At 43.4% G+C, this 19892-nt stretch overlaps 1 protein-coding gene across 2 annotated transcripts; it reads left to right on the forward strand.

Annotated features, from left to right (window-relative positions):
- The first annotated feature begins 1906 nt into the window (after positions 1-1906).
- golgb1 (golgin B1) lies at positions 1907-19257 on the forward strand. 2 transcript variants are annotated; one of them, XM_029494688.1, is made up of 20 exons: positions 1907-2032; positions 3556-3634; positions 3979-4170; positions 4262-4375; positions 4514-4681; positions 4768-4890; positions 5387-5500; positions 5750-6455; positions 6572-6648; positions 7648-7696; positions 8129-13229; positions 13392-13803; positions 13923-14156; positions 14236-15075; positions 15195-15388; positions 15466-15625; positions 15914-16014; positions 16106-16177; positions 16933-17023; positions 17135-19257. In XM_029494688.1, the coding sequence occupies exons 2-20, from the start codon at positions 3566-3568 to the stop codon at positions 17270-17272; spliced, it is 8955 nt and encodes a 2984-aa protein (XP_029350548.1). In that variant the 5' UTR covers positions 1907-2032; positions 3556-3565; the 3' UTR covers positions 17273-19257. The 2 variants fall into 2 exon arrangements, with proteins under 2 accessions (XP_029350548.1, XP_029350549.1); XM_029494689.1 differs by having other exon boundaries at positions 8147-13229.
- Positions 19258-19892: the final 635 nt, after the last annotated feature.

Consider the following 19892-nt stretch of genomic DNA (forward strand, 5'->3'; position numbering starts at 1 on the left):
CCCCCATTCAAAGGACGGGTTGACTGTTCCACCTCCATCCATGTTTACAGTGAGATGTGCTGACAAACACATTCCAGCTTTCATCCCTCACATGGAGACACAGGACGTCCAACACAGTCAGGCATCTTAACTGATACGGATACACTTTGCACAGCATTTGCATGGAAGCATGAGTGATGTAGCTTTAATGCCCTCTGTGAGGAGTAAACACAAAACACTGACTCTGCAACTCCCCCCACTACACACTGAAGGGACAAGTTAACAGTTGTCCTCAAACAATCCTCAAGATTCTTCTACCCCAGTCGGTTGCTTTAGCTGTCCAATCGTAGAGGAGATCTGAAAGATTTGGAGACAAAATGGGAAAATAAATTTCACAAAGTCTTTGGTATAGAACTTTATTTTGATAATTGTCTGATGCCCAGAAGGCTTGATCAACGGCTGATTAGTGATTAGTACTAACTGAATTTATAAAATGAATATCAAAACACTGCAGAAAGCTATTTCATCTCTAAATACTGACCATTGTTACAGAAGTCCTTTGACATACTTTAAAGCATAAGTGTATTTGTTGTAGTCAGCAGGTATGAATGCGGTAAATAATTTCAACAGAGCAATTTTACGATTTGCTAATATCTTATAAAAAAAAAAAGACAATACATAAACACATAAGTGCTTAAACAGCATTGTAATATCATGAACAAGTAAAATATACCCATAATACAAAAATAAAAATATGTCTAACAAATGCAGCCGTGGGGTCACTTCAAAGCAGCATTTCTCTTGTTGACATTCTCGGAAGGATTAATGCCAGACATTAGTTAAGGTACATTCAGCAGGAGTTTTGATGTATCAGCATTTCCACTGCTAACTGGTCAAGCCAGTGTGATGGCTCATTATTCATTCATGTCTGAATGGAAGAAGAAATGCCCCCCCACCCCCCAAAAAAAGAAAAAAATCCACAATATTCCAATAATTAAATATTGTATATACCTCACAGATACAAATGTAAAAATATATATTTGGCTGTTTATCCTGTGATATAGTTTACAAGTGGTCAACTTTACACTACCCCTGCTTTAGTGCAATAACGTAGTGTTTGTTTCAATCATATTTTACTGTAGTTTGCATTACATGTGATACATTTGCATAACAGTCATATAAACAGGTGTGAGGAACGACAAACTTTGTCAACCAAGTAATCTGAAGTGTAGTGTCTGACATTTTGGAAGAGTTGTTCCTGATGGTAACGAAACATAAAATGGACAAATATAATACTATTAAGACAGTTCTATGTATGTTCCAAGAGCTTAAAAAAATAAAAAGCTGTAATGTTTCAGACTGCAGTAAGGCATTATTTCCATTCGTCATAAAGCATAATTTATGCTTCATATTCAGGTTGCTGTCTCATATTTGGCCTTTAGCCAATATAACAAAGTTAAAGGGGACATGAAGTCACCCTGGCTCCATGTTAGAGGTCGGGCAGAGCTCTCTGGGCCCGCCGGCGACACTTTTCCTCTTGCCCCAGTGCAGATGTCTGTAGATGGAGTCGAAAGCTGACACAGTGTAGCTTGCAAACAGGCTGGTCCACCTCACAGCCTCCACCATCCACTGCACACTGCGCCCTACAAAGGCCAGAAACACTGCGGTGTAGTGGGCGAGCAGCAGCAGACTCCTCCCCAGCTGCCTGCCATGGTTAATGATCAGGTGGACTCTTTGGTCATGTCCGGCCATTCTTCCAGACGACGAAGGGTCCAATTATCTCTATTATCTCTCGTTTTGTTTTTAGCTCAAGCATTCATTTTTCGTTTATCTTATTTTTTTTTTAAATCCTCCACATTTATGCAGACGGTCCCTCTGACGGAAGTGTGCGCTCGGTAAGCTGCAGACGGTCCCTCAGATCCGGCCGTCCAATCACAGCGGGGGAAGTTTTGTTTCCGGGAGTGTTTGGTGATGTGGCTCGGCTCAGAAACCCATCCGAGGGGGAAATATCAGATTAAAACCAGCTACGTTTACCTGGGAAACGCTCTCACAGGTGAGCCGAAGGTCCCTTTTAGAAACAGCCCGCCTGCAGGGCTGCAGCTGCCGGCTATCATGTCCCGGACAGACAAACTCCGCTCGGCTGCTTTTTTTCTTTTTAAAGAAGCGCTGCTTGTTTACGAGTTATTGGCGTTAGCATGCTAAGCTAACTGGGCTGTATCCCGAAAACTGCGACCACACGGATCAGCGTCTCTTTTCAGCAGCCACCCGGCTCAACACACCGTTTCTTGATCTTCCGCCGGGTCTACCGGGATTTGGAGATATCGGTGTCCAACCGCGGCCAAAGTTTGTCGTCCATTTTCGCGTTAGCTTGGTTTAATCTTTGCTGTTCACGAACAGAGTGACGCAGGCGCAGTGGCGTTTCCGACAGGTTCGGCAAGATTCGGTTCGGCTCGGCCCGGCTCGGCCCGGAGAGCAGAGGTTAGGGGTCTCTGACAGTGTGTTGATCTGAACAAAGAGGCAAAAAGGACAGGGTTTGAGAAAAAGTTCTCAATTTCACTTTAACACTTGTAAAAGTCCTGGATAAAAGTTTATGATGCATAACTTATGTATTCTGTGTGTTTTAGTATAAAAACGTACAGTAGCGTCAAAACACTGTTTTCTATGTTTTCAGGGCAGCTTTGTAATGAAAACGTATTTCAAAGGCTGATTCCAGCTATCATATTGACAAGTGATTAATCTACAAATCAACTCACAACAACTCACAAAATAAAGTGATTACATAAAAATACACAAAATGATCAAATGATGCACTTTACTGTCTTAAAATCATCTACTTATGGTTGATTATTTATTTATTTGTTTGTTTTTGGTATATTTGCTTGAGAAATTGCTTAAAATAATCAATTATTAACATGTCTGCCCGTTATCAGTCTCTTCATTGACTCTGAGGTTAATGGACCACTACTCACAGTTTTGTAATTGGTAATGTCAGATACAAGAAGCTGACTGCATTTTACATCCAGTTTTCTGAGCCTGTCTGTGTGGGTTTTAAAGTCTGGACTAAAAGATTATTCTTCACTTTGGAAATCCCGAATCACCCTCAAATAAAATAGGAGAAGCAGTTTATGATACCACCCACTGCTCGCATGTAGACAAAATAAAATTTATGTCCTTGGGCCTGTGTGCTTATCGTCACATTTTCTTAGGACATGTCATCCAGCATCTGCGTCAGGCAGCTCTTGGAGCTGTTCTGGCTGGAGACATTGTGAAAGGTTAAGTGTACACATCCTACATCAGACAATATGAGTGTCAGATGTAAGACACTTTTAACTGCAGGCTCCATCTATGCTACTATGAATAACTCAATTTATGCCAGCAGCTAAAATATTTTGAGGTTGAATCTTGATATAGGACACTGGAGAGAGTTGTGAACTGCAGAAAGGTTTTGAAAAAAGGGTCCCACAATATCACCGTAACAGCGCAGGACAAAACAGAGCTTGTAGAGGTGCATCTGTATGTAAGAAATCCCCACGTGAGTCAGACCACTGTTTTGTTTTTGTTTTCTCCCATGCACAGTGCCATCTTTATGTTGAGCCGCCTGGCCACGGTCCTCCAGGAGCTCTCTGGAGAGGAGGGCCCAGGTGGAGATCCGCAGGTGATGCATCCTTACCAATCATTATGAACAATTCTCCCAACTGTTTAAATAAGCATGCACTTATTGCATGTATGTTAATATTTGGAAGCATGTGATTGAAGAAAATGTCTGCTTGTCTTCAAGACATGTTGAGTAGCAGCTGTGATGATCAGAAAATCTTTACAGAAGATTTTTAAGTATGTAAAGGCAAGATATGGAAGCGCAAGAGCTCAAAATATGTTGTTGGTATAACTTCAAACTAAATTTTGGCCAAGGTTTGAGTAAACCTGATGGATTTGTTAGGGTAATTTTCTCAGACTTAAGCAGAATTAACCTTGACAACCTCTGCTTGCTTCTTTGTGCAGGCTATGCTGGTGCCTCAGCTCCCTGCTGGTGAGGGCCAGCCTCCAGTGGAGTCTGAGGTACCTGAGGAGGCCATGGAGAGGCTGGCTCACCTGGAACAACTGGTGGTCCAGCTGAAGGAGCTCATTCGAGACAAAGACACCCAGCTTGTCCAAAAGGACACAGAGCTGACCAACAAAGATGCACAGCTCAAGGTAAATAATCCTCTGTGTGTGCATGTATTTGCTATCAACACGACTCCAAATTATAAGAACCTGTTTTAGATTTATTTCCTTATATCCATAGAATGAAAAGGAAGAAGCTGAGGCTCGATTCACAAAACTCAAACTGCAGGCCAAAGCTAAGATGACATCACTCAACAAACAGATAGCTGATTTAAAAGGATCAGGAGGAGGCACGGTGAGTTTGACTGAGGCAAAATCATCTGCATTGTGCTTCTAGGATTATGAAAATCACCCCTAATTGCAGAAAAGATACGCTATTGGTTAACCAGAAACTAATAATAAAGATATTTGATCTCATTTGTTTTGTCCACAGCTGAGCCCAGACACCTCTTTCACAGGAGCTGGTGCTGCAGCTGAGGAAGAGCTCCAAGAACTGAAGAGCAAGCTGTGTGAGGAAGAGGCCAACAGCCGGGAGCTGCAACAACGACTCCAGGCCACTGAGCAGCTTCTTCAGGAGAAGGAATCTACCCATGTTGAACAGGTGACATTTCTGTAATCACACATCGTCCTACTCTTTAAACAATGAATGATTTTCTGTCCTGATGATTTTCTATGTTTTTTCTTTAGCTGCAGAAACTGCAGGCAGTGATCTGCGAGAAGGATGTGCGTTTCCAGGAGCAGATCCAAAAACATGAAGAAGAGCTGATGAAGGTCACAACACAGTCTCACAATGAGAGCGAGCTTCAGCAGGTACAAGATCCAGTAGTTCACCTGTATAACTGACTCCTCAGCATATGATTTATTCACTAACAGTTCTTGCCAATATATATGCACTTTTTGTTTAAATCAGTCAAACATCAACATGTCTGCATTTTACCTAATCATTTACGTAAATGAATAATTAATTAATTAAATAATTGTTTTAGATAAATTTTCTTCTTTGAGTTCTTGTTATTTTTTTAAAACCTAGAGCAACATCATTTAACACAGAATGACTCTAATTATGGAGAGAATATCTTTTAATTACTTCCTTTAATCTTTCTTTTAATAATAACAAGTTAATGTCATTATCCTTTACTAAAAAAGGTAAAAAGAAGTTTAATAACACTTAAATTTGGAAATGATTTGGCTTAAAGGCAGTTCAGTGCTTTACCTTATCATGCAGCGGAAGAATGTATCACTGCCACACCATACAGTCATAAACCTGAACATTCATATGGCTTCTTTGTTGTTTCGTCTTTCCCAGGCCCTGCAAGCAGCCCAGAGGCGCAGTGAAGAACTTGAGGAGGCCCTAAAATCTCGTTCCCAAGTGCTGGAAATGCTGCAGCAGGAAGTGAACAGTGCCGATCAGCAGAAACAGGTACAGATCCTGTTGGACCAGAAGACATTTTTGCACCGTCTTAAGGAATGTTGTTTCACACGTTGTTCCTTGTGTTGTCAGATATTAACAGTCGTCATGACAGAATGAGTAATTCTCCTGTATAAAGAATACAGTTCAACCGACACACACCTCAAATGTCAATAGCAGATAATCATGTGTTGTTTTCACAATCCAAACAACACACACCCACTTCTATCTGTCATTTCCTCTTTCTCTCCCACCGTTCAGATCTTGACTGCTCAGTTCCGGCAGATGGAGCAGGAGCTGGCCGAGGCTGTGAAACTCAGGGACGAGGAGAGGCAGCAGTGGGTTGAGCAGGCCGGCAGAGCGGATGCAGAACTTGCATCTCTCCGGACCAGCCTGGAGGCTCTGGAAGGAGAGAGAGCGGAGGTGGCGGTGAGGCAGGAGAGTGAGCTGGTCTCCCTGAGAGAATCTGAGCGTTTTAGTCAGGAGGCTCTGGAGACGGAGAAGATGGAAGTTGCCAGGCTGGAGAAAGAACTAGCTCTGATGAAAGAGGCTGAGCTTGCAGCCATCAAGGCGAGCAATGATGCTTCAGAGCGAGACCAGATAGAAATAGCTCGGCTTGAAAGTGAACTAGCATCCATCAGAGAGGCAACTGTTCATGCCAGCCAGGAGGTCGTGGAGAGGGAGAAATTAGAAGTTGATAAACTAGAAAGAGAGCTGGCTTCACTCAAAGAGGAGCAGGAAGATGCCAAAAAGAAGAGCGAGACCTTGGCTGAAGTGTGGAGACATTTGCAAGCGCTGACTCTAGCTGATGTAGATGCTGCAGAGGAAAAACCTGTCCCAGGTGACCTTTCCCTGCTCCTGGACTCTGTGCAATCAATTGCGACCCAATTGGCAACGCTGAAAGACAAACAGAGTGAGAGTGAGGAGCGATGTGCAGCACTCACCCACACCATGGAAACCCTTCAGGGTAAGAGAAATTATCTGGCTGTTCGTGGGATTCAATGTGGTAATGTCAAAACTTAGGTCTTTCATCAGCATCTCACTGTTTTAATTCAGTTGTCTGTTTTGTTCTGTTTTTTATAGACCAACTTGACAGAAAATCCTTAGACCAAGAAGAAGCCACTGCCAAGATCCAGGAGTTGGAGCAGCAAATTGTTACAGTCAGTACTAAGGCTCCATTTACACGTGATCTGTGACTGAAATACATTATCTGTTTCTTATTTTCATGCTATATAAAGACGTGAAATACTGGCATCCAAGCCGCAGGCCTTTTGAGTTACACTCATACAGTCTACACACTTTAACATGATCTGCATTGAGATAAGATATCAATATACAAATTAATGTGTTATTCTGCCAGCATTAATGAGCCTTTTCTTATAGCTACAATGTCCAGTCATAGTCTACACATTAATGTGGAGTAGATGAGGTTTTAAACAGTTTGTATATGTTTTGGCAGTTATTATTATTTGCTTAACTCAGATGTGAGCAGCTTGTTTCAATCCAAAAAGCAGTCCTAAATAAGATCTATGATACTCAGAACTTTATTGAGCTTACACTTTACAGTGTCTCTCTGCCTTTGTACTGATTTTCTCCTCAAAAGTGTCTCTGTTCATATGATTAAAAGCATGTTGAAGTGGGACATGCTGGACTGGAATCAGGTGTAAAAAGAAAACGTAGCTTCTAATCATTCCTGTTCAAAGTCAAACATCTGCAGCATTTCTGCTTTTCCCTTTCTATTATACAAAATTTTCCAGAGTCAACTTTTATTTAGCGGGCATGGCAGTGTGACAAGTTGAATGCTTTGCGTCTGGTCCAGGGTCACAACATGTGTCTGGACAGTTGACCTCAGTCCGTCTCAGACAGGACAGAAGCTGGGTCACGCAGCAGACAGACATGCTTTAACTGGCCGTGAGGATGTGAGCCTAATCCCCTCTGCAGTGATCCACTGTTGCGACTATCTGAGCTGACCTTCACCTCACACTGCAGCTGATATAGATTTCAGTTGTCACACAGGCAGCATAGAGCTTTTAAAAACTGTCGTTTCACTCCCCTTTACACTTGATCTGTCTCACAACAACTTCTAGTCCTCTCTATTTTCAGCAGATACTTACAGTTTTGTTTTTGTTTTGTTTTTTTTTTTTTTGTTTTTTTTTCAGTTGAGTGAAAGAGAGGATGTGACTGAACCATCAGCACAGGATTCATCAGGTACAAGAAAATTGTTGAAATGAAATTCACACATTATATTCAACCATCAGTCTCTCACAGAGTCATTTTACTTTATTTGATCATTATAATCATTAAACGATCTAATGAGTTTATTCTCACACTCACATTTTCAGGATACAATTTTCACTTTGATCTTCTAAAATCTTCCAACATCTTGTTTCCAGGGATGATTCTTGCCTGGTTTAGTATTGATTTCTCCAGAGGCTATACTTACAGTTTGAACTTTGACCACCAATATATTCCACTAACACCACACATCAAGAAGTGTATAAACTGAGAACATTTCTCTAGACAGAACAGATGGATCTGAAATCTGATTCCTCTTATTTTGTGCATTTGCGTAAATTGTTTGTTGATTCAGATTTTCAGCTATATACTGTTTCTATTCATAGAAAAACTGTGTTTTTCTAGTTGCTTTCTCTTCCACAGCACACATACAGGAGCTGCAGCAGCAGCTATCAGAAAAAGACAATGAGCTTGTCGCCTTGAGAGAATCCTTTAGACTGGCTGAAGAACAGCGCTCTGGAGAGGTTGCCACCAGGGAAACCTACAATGAGGCTCCAGACCAGAATCAGGATGTCAGTACAGCTCCCACTGACAGTTCTGCAGCTCTTCCTGACCTGATGGAGGATACACAAGAAGAAGAGACCACCTTAGTTGCTGAGGACACCTCTGTTCTCTCCATTTCTGCTGACAATGAAAGCAGCCCAGAACTTATTGGACACCAGTGCGAGTCCCCAGAAGAATCCAAAGGGACCTCCTCGGATGAAATGGTTGCTAGTAGCGATTCGGAGGTAGCCCACAGCAGTTGGACCCTGTTGGAAGCTGTGAATCAAGATGGAGGGCACGAGTGGCCATCCATCCTGCAGGACTTTGGCCAGCTGCAGCTGCAGTCGTGGGAAGCGGCGAGCATGGAGCAGGAAAACTCCACAGTTCAAGTTGAGTCTGCCTCTGTTGTCATTCGAGAGACAGTTCAGGTTCATCTCACCCAGCAAGGTTCTTCCTCCACAGACACCAGTTTACCTACTGGCCAGGCGTTTGCTCAGACCTTAGCCGAGGAGCTCCAGAAGAGGTACAGTGAACTTTTGGCTGAGCTGCAGAGGCTCAAAGCTGCTGCTGCAGAGTCACAGGAGAAAATCAAGAGTCTCGAAGAAGAAACACAGTCACTTACTGCTGCCAAAGGAAAGGCTGAGTGCCAGGCCAACGACTTTGCAGAGGAGCTTAAGTTCGCTAAAGTGAAGTTGGATGAGGTTTCCCAGCAAAGTTGCTCAGTGGTAGAGAAGCACAGTGTTGAAATGCAGCTTCTAGAAGAACAGATAGAAATTTTGAGCTTTGAAAGTAAAACCAAGGACCAGAAGATCCAGAGCCTGCAGAGTGACTTGGAGCAAACCCAGCGTGCTCTGTCTGAGCAGGAAGGCCAGGCCAGGATGCTGAGTGCTCAGCTGGAGGACAGAGAGCTCCTCACCTCTGAGCTTGAAAAGAAGCTGGAAGATACAGAAAACAGCATGGTTGAATATTCCCAGACATCAGTTCTAAAGAATGAGGCTTTGTTAAAGAAGGACTCAGAGATCAGTGAGCTACATCTTCACCTCAGCCAGAAAGAACAAGAGATAATGGAGCTGAATGACAGTATGTCAGCCAGACTTGTCCAAGTAGAAGAAGAGAAGTTCCAGATTGACAGTGAGGTCAATAAACTGAGAGAACAGATAGTGGAACTTCAGAATGTGAGAAAGGAGACACAGGAAGTGAGCTGTGAAGACTCAGCTGCTCACGAAGATGATGAACTTGGCACATTACGAAAAGAGAAAGGAGTGCTGGAAACCCAACTAACAAACACAAAGAAGAAGCTGCAGGCTGCACTTGTGCAGCGCAAAGAGCTCATGAAGAAGGTTGCTGACTTTGAGGCAGAAGCCAAAAAATGGAAAGAGAAAGATGAACTAGAAAAAGAAGAAAATCCTGCAAATGTTCCAGAGGTAGAAAAAACAGGAGCACATGAGATTCAAGAAATGGAGGCTAAAGTCCTTGAGCTTGAGCAAGCCTTAAGATCCAAAGAGGAAATAATTGAATCACTCAAGCAGAAAAATAGCCAACAGGATGAAGTCATTGCTGAGGCACTTGCCCTGAATCAAAAGTTAAGTGAAGAAGCTGAAAATAGTCACAATCAGTCTGTAGAAATTTCTCCTGAAACAACCATGTTACAATCCCAAGTGGCCACTCTGGAAGCAGAGTGTGAAACACTTCAGAGGAAAGTTCAAGAGGCTCAAGAGTCTCGCAGAGAAACCATCCGCAAAGCAAAAGACAAAGACAGGCACCACCGCGAACAACTGAAGCAGCAGAAAGAAGAATACAGTGAGCTGATGGAGCGATTTGAGGCGCAAGGCGGAGAAAGAGAAGCTCTCCTGACGAAGCTGAGAGAGTTGGAAGAAAAAGTGACCAGTGAGAAAGAGGACCAGTCTCATCATGAGACCCAACAAGCAGTTGAAAATGTGAATAAGCAAATGGCAGCAGGGGATTGGGTTCAGGAGGACTGGGTGGATTTTGCAACATCTGAGCCTGATTCATCACAACCGCAAACTCTTGATTCAGTTCAGCATCACTTGAAGACGTCTGACCATCCTGTCCATTCTGTCAATCCTGCACAAATGGAGGAATCAGTGAAAGCTCTGGGAGAAGATCTCCAAACTGTGCAAGAGGCTTACAGAGAGCTCGAGAATCAGCTGCAAGAAACTCAAGCTGGTCTGTCACTGAAGGAAGCTGAAGTACTGGATTTAGGTAAAGAGGTACAAGCACTTAGAGAAAAAGAAAGCCAGATCAATGCTCTGTCAGAGGAAGTTAATGATCTCAGAGAAAAGTATCGCCAGGCTGTGTCTTATGCAGAAACACTAAAAGCAGAGATGGTAGCATCTGCAGATTCCTCATCCACTACTGAAACTCTGCAGGCTGAGGTGGAGGACTTTAAACAGTTTCTCAACAACAAGAACCAGGAAATACTGGAGCTCAGTCAGCAGTTGAGTGAGCAAAACTCTCTCATAAACTCAATGCAGGATACAGTGTCTCAGAAAGATCAGGTCATAGCTTCTTTACAGGAAGAGTTAAAAGCTCAACAGGAAAAAACCCAGAGGTTAGAGGTTGAGGTTCCACAGAAGCAAGAAGAAGAAAATGACAGCGAGGCGAAGATACAGCAGCTTCAGCGAAAGCTTCAGGCTGCTCTGATCTCTCGCAAAGAGGTCCTGAAAGAAAGCAAAATCCAGAAAGAGAAGCTAGCCTCAACTGAGGAGCATGTTACTGAACTTCAACAAAAAATGGAATCAGCAGAAGATGAGCTGACGAAGCTACGAGCAGAAAGATTAATATTGATCGATGAGGTCGATCGAACATTACTGGAGAACCAAAGCCTTGGATCATCCTGTGAGAGCCTCAAACTGGCCATGGAAGGGATTGTGAATGAGAAAGATGCTTGTAAGAGAGAATCAGAGTTGGCAAAAGAGGAGGCCATCAGGATGAGCAGAGAATGGGAGGAAAAGGTTCAAGGCATGAAGGATGAGTACGAGACTCTGCTGAAGTCTTATGAAAATGTGAGCGATGAGGCGGAGAGGGTGAGGCGAGTCCTGGAAGCCGCCAGGCAGGAGAGACAGGAGTTAGCAGCCAGGGTGAGGACAAATGAGGCTGCGAGACAACAGGCAGAGAGGCAGGCTGAGGACGCACAGAAAGAGGTTGATACAGTGAAAGACAAAATGAGAAAATTTGCCAAAACAAAGCAGCAGAAGATACTGGAGCTAGAGGAGGAGAATGAGAGACTGAGAGAGATGCAGGAGAGTTCTGGAGTAAAACAAGAAGATAACACTCTCAAAGCTGAGGCTGAAAGACTTCAGGAGGAACTGGGGGCTTTGAAAGCTGAGCTAGATGCTACCGTGGCAGAGAGAGACTCTCTAGGGGAACAGATTGAAGAACTGAGGGAACAACTCTCCCAGATTAGAGTAAATGAAGAAAATGAAACTCAAGTGACTCAACTTAGCTCTGCAGCTGTTGAAGAGGTTGTCACTGCCCAGAAATCTGAAACAATCATGACCAAAGCAGAGCCTGATGAGAGTCAGTACGAAGAAAACCCTGTAACTTCAGAAGAGACTTCAGGTGACCTAATGGTTGCAATGTCCGCACCAGAAGCACATTTCCAGCACACAGAAGAGAAAGAAAAAGAAAGAATGTCTGAAAGTGCTCAAAATGTATTAGAGGACAAAATGAAGGAGATGGAGACAGAAAGGGCACTGTGGCGGGAACAGGAGGCTGAACTCAAAGCCACACTGGCTTCACTTGAGAGGGACCTACAGGAAAGTGAAGAGAAGCTGACTGTTGTGTCCTCTCTGGAGAAGTGCCTACAAGAGAGAAAAGACAGAGAGAAGAGCCTCATTGAAGAGGGCTTGAAAAGGGAGACTCAGTTCAAGGAACTCCTCAGAAGCCTTGAAAGTGAGAAAGATAATCTGGAGGAGCGTCTGATGAACCAGTTGGCCCAGCTCAATGGGAGCATCGCCGGTTACCAGCAGGAAACAGCAGACAACCGGGAGCACCTAGCTGAAGTTCAGCAGGAGGTGGAGAGGTTGGAGAGGGAGCGAGCTGAACTGGAAGCCCAGGCTCAGAGCGAGAGGGACCGAGCGTCCAGGCTGGAAGAAGACATGAGGCAAGCCCAGAGAGAAAGGGCTGAAGCCGAGGCGGGGTGTGGGAAACAGAGGGAGCTGGAGCAGCAGCTGAGGTCTGCTCAGAGGGTCAAAGAAGGCAGCCAGAACCGAGCACGTCAGCTGGAAGAGCTGCTGAGGGAGAAGCAGCTGGAAGTCCGACAGCTGCAGAAGGACAGCATCCAGTACCAGGAGAGGATCAGTGAGCTGGGAAGGGAAGCTAAGGCACTGCAGTTAGGTCTTGATGAGCTCAATAAAAAACTAGAACAATCCCAGCTGGAGACTTCCAAAACTATAGAGGACCTGAAAGGGACAGAGGCAGAGTTGGCTGGCTGTAAATCCCAACTGGAAGAGGTCCAGAAACAGTTAAGTGAGGCCTTAGCTGAGAAAGCAACCTTAGAACAGAGCGTGCAGCAGAGAGAGGCTTCGATGAGAGCTGAGGCAGAGCAGACCTTGGACTCTGTGAGGTTCAGACTGGGAGCTGAACTGAAGGAGATGGAGCTGAGACTGGAGGAGGCGTACAGAGAACGGGAAAAGGAAGAGGAGGCCACCATGGAGGCCAGAGAGATGGCAGAGGGAGCTGAGAGACGAGCCCAGGAGATGCAAGCCCGCCTGGACGAGTCTCTTGCAAGGTTGGCTGCCTTCTCACGCTGCATGTCCTCACTGCAAGATGACCGGGATCGAGTCTTGGACGAGGCCCGGCAGTGGGAGACTCGCTTTAATGATGCTTTGCGGGGAAAAGAAGGTGAAGTCCGAGAGGCTGAAACACGGGCCAAGGAGCTGGAAGAACACCTTCAGAAAGAAATTGTCCTGAAAGAGGAACTTCAGATTTCTGTGGAAAGGTAAGAAAGTCTAATCTGTATGGTTTAATTTCTTTTTTTGCTTGGATGGGTTATGTTGGGTTATGTGGTAGCTCACAACTAAACAACTAGATTGTTGACTCCTCCACTTAGGGACTAATAAAAGATTATGGTATCTCATTGTTTTGTTTTTTGGTATTTCAGACTAGAGAAAGCAGACAAAGACTGGCAGCTGAGACTGGAAGAAGAAGGAAAGAAAGTCACAGAAAGTCAATCTGCTCTTGTAGAAGAGAAGAGCAAGCTTCAAGAAACCTTAGCCGAGTTACAGTCGGCACAGAATGAAGTCCGTGCACTTACAGATGAGCTGCAGGGTCTTCATCACAGAGTCCAGGCTCTGGAAGAGGCTGTAGGTCGGCTGCAGGGTGAAGTCGACCAGACCAGGACTGAGCTGAGGGAGAGAGAGGCAGAAGAGAAACGGCTCTGCTTAAATTTGGAGCAACTGGAGACAGACCTGAGATCCTCGAAGGCCTTGACAGAGAATCTGGAAGCTGAGCTAAATGAGAAGGAAAGGAGAGAAGTGGAAATGCTGGGGGAGATAGAGCAAGCTGTTGCACAGGTTTAGATCTCTTTATTTACAATCCATCCATTTTATGTATATTGTTTTGCTCTTTCTATTAATATTTAATAAGAGAGCTAATAGCAGCTTTTCTTAACAAATTCTTTTTCATTTCTCAGTCTGCTGATGAGGCCAGAAAGGAGGCTGACAGCCGGGCACAAGAAGCTGAGAAGGAGCTGGAGCAGAGAAGAGAAGAAGTGCGGGATCTGGAGGAAAAACTGAGAAAGGCAGAAGAAGAGAGCAACAACCGAAAAGCCAAGCTGGACTCTTTCATGAAGGCCATGAGCTCCTTGCAGGATGACAGAGACAGAGTTCTTAACATGTACAAACAGCTGGAGGAGAAGCACCTGCAGGTAATGTCCAACACCATCACAGTAACACATAGTGCTTGTTTTCGGCGGTGAATATAGTAGTTGTCATGTCTCTTACCAGGTGATGATGGAGAAGGATGGTCTGATTCAAGAGGCAGCAGGGGAGAACAACAGCCTGAAAGAAGAGCTGCGCTCTCTGCTGGTCCAGAGAGATGACCTGTACGCTGAAAAGGCCAAGCTGTCTGCTCAGCTTCATGGCTACCGTGATGACCTTAACCAAGTCCTGAGCATGAAAGACTCTCAACACAAACAGCTTCTGGCTACTCAGAGAGAGCGCATCACCTCTCTGGAGAGGGAACGTGAAGAATTGGAAAGTCAGTTAAAGAGCATCAGCAGAGCCAGAGAGACAGAGGTGGAGGCAGTGAGAGTGGAGAGGGACACTCTGAGTCAGGCTGCTGACAGTAACACAATATCTCAGCTGATAGATGCTCCAGGAGCAGAGGTTGAAAAGCTGAGGGAGCAACTTCAGACATCAAGAGAGCAAATAGAGGCTTTACAGGGGACCTTACAACGGGAGAGACAAGAACAGGACAGCAAAAGCAAAGAGCTAGCTGAGCTGCGATGGGAGGGAGGTGTGATGCGGACCGAGTCTGAGAGCGCTCAGGAGAGGGTGGCAGAGCTGGCTCGAGACCTCCTGGCCATCGAGCAGAAACTGCTAGAAGAGAAAGAAGTGACGACCCAGCTGAGAGCAGAGAATCAGTCTTTTGCTAAAGCCATGGCCTCCCTACAGGACAGCAGGGACCAAGCAGTGAACAAGGCCCAGGAAATGAGCCTGAAAATGGAAGAGATGAGTAAGGCGGCGGTTGGTCATGCAGCTCACAGCAGCCCTGCAGGCTCCACTGGAGAGGTGTGGAGCCTGAAGAACGCACTACAAGCACTTCAAAACGACAGGGAAAGACTGGTGAGAGACAAAATAGAAATATTTTAGTCCTAAACACAGACAAAAGGAGTGTTATAGTGTTAATGGATTTTCATAGACAGCTATTTCAAGATATTTCTTGTTTCTTTCTTTTTGTGCAGCTGGAGCAGCTTCAAACACAAACGTCTGTGCTCAAGAAGCAGAAATCGGAGTTGGCTCGGCTGGGAGCTGGAGAGCTAATTAAAGTCAGCCAGGAGCTGTTTGAGGAGAAGAAGAAGAATGAAGACATGCTGAGTGTTATAATGCAGCTGGAGAATGTGGTGCAAATTGGCAAACAGGAAGTGGAGACACTCAGGTGAGACACAATAGAGACGTTTGGCATCTGTTTAAACAGAGCAAAATGAAAAACAGTTGATTTGTGTTTTGTGTCAGGCTGGAGCGCATCGACTGGATGGCTCAAGCAGAGCAGCTGAAGCAGCAGACACTCACCACACTCTCAGAAAGGGACCAACAACTGCGGCAGCTTACCGCCATGTTGGAGGAGGCTCGCACTCATGAACCAAAACTTCAGAAGGAACACTATCAGAGAGAGGTAGACCTAGGTTTTCTGCCTGGTAGTTTAATATGAAGGAACTTTAGTGGGCAGGTATTTCACAAAAAAGTCTCACCCCTATAATCTACATTTTTTTCTCCATTTACTCTGCAGCCTTTACTTGGGACCTCTTCGGGAGTCCTGATCCCTTTTTGTCATTCTTCTGCTTGTAGTTCTATTTAGGAACAAACTATTGACGTTTTGAAGTCCTTTTATTATGAGTGCTCCAGTTTGATCCAAATCTTTGATAAACGTGAGTTATCTCTGCCATGTCATCGTCCTCCGCAGGGCACAGAGAAGGCAGACAGTCCTCCTGGAGCCCCACAGGAGCGAAGCAGCCCACCAGACAGTCATGCATACATTGCTGAGGTCAAAGAGTTACAGAGGAGGTAAAGTGTGGACCGAACATCAGCAGGGTTTGGAAACAGGCAGGACGTGGCCGACAAGATTATTCACTCATCTTTATCTCCTCTGCATCAGGTTAGACGAAGAGACACAGCAGAGGATGGCAGCGGAGGAACAGCTCATGGCAACACAAGACAGACTCAAACGGTATGTGATATGACACATGATGGAACCTTTGAGGATCACAGAGAGAAGTCAGTCTATATAATAAGATAAATTTATATTATCAATGGATTAAACTCTGCGCAATAGGAGTTATCACCTCGTCTCAGCTCCACTGATTTTTTTTCAGTGTCATTCAGTCAATAATTTTGGTTTCCAGCCCAGTTTAACTTTGACTGCTTTGGTTCAGACTAACTTTCATCATCAAAGCTGTTCCAGGCAGCTATTTTTAGCCAAAACGTCAATTCACTAGGGAACAGCGTGAAAAATTTAGAAGCTGAAGAGCCCCACGTGTCCCTCGGGAATTTGTCTGTTTGAGGTAAAAAGAGAGTAAACCGTGGGTTTGCATTTGTCAGCTGGACACTAACATGTCTCCAAATAAATCCTGATACTTGGAACTTGTAACCTAATAAAACTATAATGAGTTATCCATTATGCAGCATACATGGCAAAACTTTAGGCTCCATTTATTTATAATCCACATTTTATTATGCTCCTCATCTATATATTAAGGATATTTGACACATTGTCTTTTAAATTGGTCTTGAGTCAACATGTCTGATGGCATGATTTTGAGACTAAGGATGGTATTTGATGAAAACAGCGAACAGTACACTGTCATATGCTTTCTCATGCGTTTATCTATGTCTATTCTTCATCTTGTCCAGTTTTAGTTCTGATGATTATGCTCAATCAACAGAATCTGACAGCTGACATCTGTTTTTTACTCTCATTATCAGCCACAGCCAGGCTACATGGCACTTTGCACAAGAAGGGGATCACTCAGAGACTGCTGTTTTTATTGAACCGCCGGAAGGAGCTGTCACTCGAGTAAGGCTCCACTGATGTCCCACAACAGCTACTTTGTCATCTTTAATAAGCATAATAATGAATACTTGTGACGTGAGTATTTCCTGTAACATCGTCTTTCCCACCACGCAGGTTCGGAGAGGTGGTCCAGGTTTAATGCGGATGCTCCGAGCAGCGTTCTGCTCTCGCCAGCGTACCCCTCTGCTGCTCAGCCTCTATCTGCTCACTGTGCACGTCCTGCTGCTGATGTGTCTGGGCGGATACCTCTGAAACCAGCTCCCTCTGACAAACATGACAGATAAGAGACATTAGAGGGAGAGAGAGAGGAGGGGAAAAATGGAAATGTGACAGAGTCCTAACCCAAGCCATCAATATGTTTTATATTGTGTAATAAATCAAAAGGTGTGAAGGCTACTGTATGCACTTTACAGGACTTAACTGTTAGCCAAAGGATGTAGAATTATTTTGGGAGCTCTTGTCATTGATTTTAATTAGTTGGATATTGTGTGACTTTGAGTGTGTTTGACAGTCGACAGGACAAAAGGGACAAACTTTTCATTTTCCTCCTTTTACTCTGTGGCTTAGGGGAAAAAAGTTGGTGCTCTTTGTGTGCCTTGAGATCCGGATATAAAAGGGTTACTTTACTTAACTGTACAATTTGGACATTTTGGGAAATGTCTGAAATGAGAGCATTACCGTGCTACTGTTAGACCACAAAGACTGATGTCTCTGTTAAATATAAGGCAAGCTCACTTGTCTTTGCACAAAGATTGGATACAGGGGCAAATGGTTACTCGGCTCTGCCAAAGGTATAGCAGCTCTGAATCTCTTTAACATTTAATGTTGAGTTTGTATAATCCTTACAAATGCAAAATGTAAGTTCACTGTCGCATAGCTGTTACTCCTCAGTCTGTTTACCTCAGCGCTGGAGGTGCGTATACTTAATTGTATTTTATGCAAATCACTACATCACCACCCTAACCACATCACAGAGGCAAACTTTGGGCTTGTTACTCCATCACATTCATTTTAAAGGTCCAGCTAAAAGTTTCATTAAAGGCTGAGTAGATTTCAAATGAAAAGCATTAATCAGTCATTAGCATGGTTACTTGATTTCTTCATTTTGCTGGTAAATATGTTGTACTTTTACTAAAATAGAAGTAAAAAAGCTGGCCTTTTTTCCCCCCTTTGTCCAAAGCTAACCCTGAAGCCTAATATTTAAGAGACTGACAGGAGTGTGCTGGGGGTCATCCCATCTAACGTTTGCCAGAAAAGGGAATAAATGCACTTCCCAAAATATTGGAACCTTTTCTTTTAAGATGGCTTGAGTTCAGGATGTGCTGTTAAAGTTCAGTGTTTTCCTCCTCTACTCACTCTACTGCACAAAAAAAAAGAATCAGAGTGCAATTCAGTTTCTGTTCCTACACATTCCTATTGTGTCTTTTAATTTCCTCTTACATAAATCACATCATTTGTACATATGTACCTGTATTATCTATTTCAGCTGGATTCCCTGTCCGTGCTCGTGTGGCACAGATGTAGATGTTACAGGTCGCTTCATAGTTTTTATAGCAGATGAAGTTGCCTTAAGGTGCAATGTAACCACAGTGTGGATTCATTCCAAAGGAGGAAAACTGCTGTTTTAAAGTAATATCCATCCCATTGTAGACTACTGTGATGTAGCATAATTTATTTATCTTAAGTTGAAATGGTTCCATTCTTCACTCTCTACATTCTTGTTGTATCACTCTTCACTGTACTCACCTTCTTTCTAAATCAGCGCCCCTCACTTACACACATTAGATGTAAAAACAGTTTAAAAGGGCTGTACAGAAAAATAAACTGTAATTAAAGTGTTGGTGGTTTAGATCAGGGACCGATCTTGTCAAGCATTAATGCTGATTTATGTGTCAGAACAATGACAGAATTTAGGTTTTTGTGTTTGTTTATTTGGGCTCAGCTCATTTTAATTTCAAATCAACAAATGGGTTAGAACACTTTTTTCTGTGCAATTCTTCCAAATAAATGGATTATCATTAATTACTAATTTTTGCATTTAACAACAATCATTCATGACCACATCTTCTTGACATTTGTGTGAAGCTCAGCTCATACCAAAACATACTGTAACATACAGAATTAAGTGCTGGTCTTTAAAACACTAAAACGCTTCTCTTTACAGGAGATATAATTATATAAACAGCTACATTTAAAACTATGAATAAAAAGAAGTTTCTAAATTTAAATGAGTTTGGGAGTAAACTGTTTGTCTGAAGTCTAGATTACACTTGCATTTATGAATTTTATGTTTTCAGCCTCGAGGAGATTGGACTCAAACAGTCGTGGCTCGTAACATCTATTTAAAAAGACTCTAAGGTGTAAATTACTGTTAGCAAGGATGGAAGAGAAAATAGAAAAGTTAAATCGCCACAAATAGTCGAAGGTTCACCAAACTGGAGCTACAGTGTAATCCAGATTTTCATGGAGGATGAGAAACGATTCAAGTTAAATAGCTTCTGACGGACTCTGATAGTTTCAGTAAACTGTGTATTTGTCCAGATAATTTGATTTAACTCACATCAACACTTGGATTATAGTTTTTAATGGTCTTCTTCTATAAACCAAGTCCAAACCTGGACTTTATGTATATATTGTGTAGTTGTCACTCTTGAGTCTGATGCTTTCTTAGATGTTTCATATTACAGCAGGTTGTTGTGTTAAAGCTGTGTGAGTCAGCCCTCAAGTGTTTCAACTGCACTACAACTGGCTAAATCACAGCCCCTTCTTCATCAGAGTTGAACTGAAAAAAAAAAAAAAACAGAACTAAAAATCTACTTTATCAGTCCATCAGTTAATGTCAGTGTTTAACAGGTTGTAATAGATCCTGTAG

This window comes from Echeneis naucrates, chromosome 23 (genome assembly GCF_900963305.1).
Source record: "Echeneis naucrates chromosome 23, fEcheNa1.1, whole genome shotgun sequence".
Lineage (NCBI taxonomy): Eukaryota > Metazoa > Chordata > Actinopteri > Carangiformes > Echeneidae > Echeneis > Echeneis naucrates.

Coding starts and splice junctions, on each gene's coding strand:
- golgb1 (XM_029494688.1), top strand. CDS start 3,566: ATGTTGAGCCGCCTGGCCACGGTCCTCCAGGAGCTCTCTGGAGAGGAG. Junction 7,697..8,128: donor ATCAGCACAGGATTCATCAG/GTACAAGAAAAT, acceptor GTGTTTTTCTAG/TTGCTTTCTCTTCCACAGCA. Junction 13,804..13,922: donor TAGAGCAAGCTGTTGCACAG/GTTTAGATCTCT, acceptor TTCATTTCTCAG/TCTGCTGATGAGGCCAGAAA.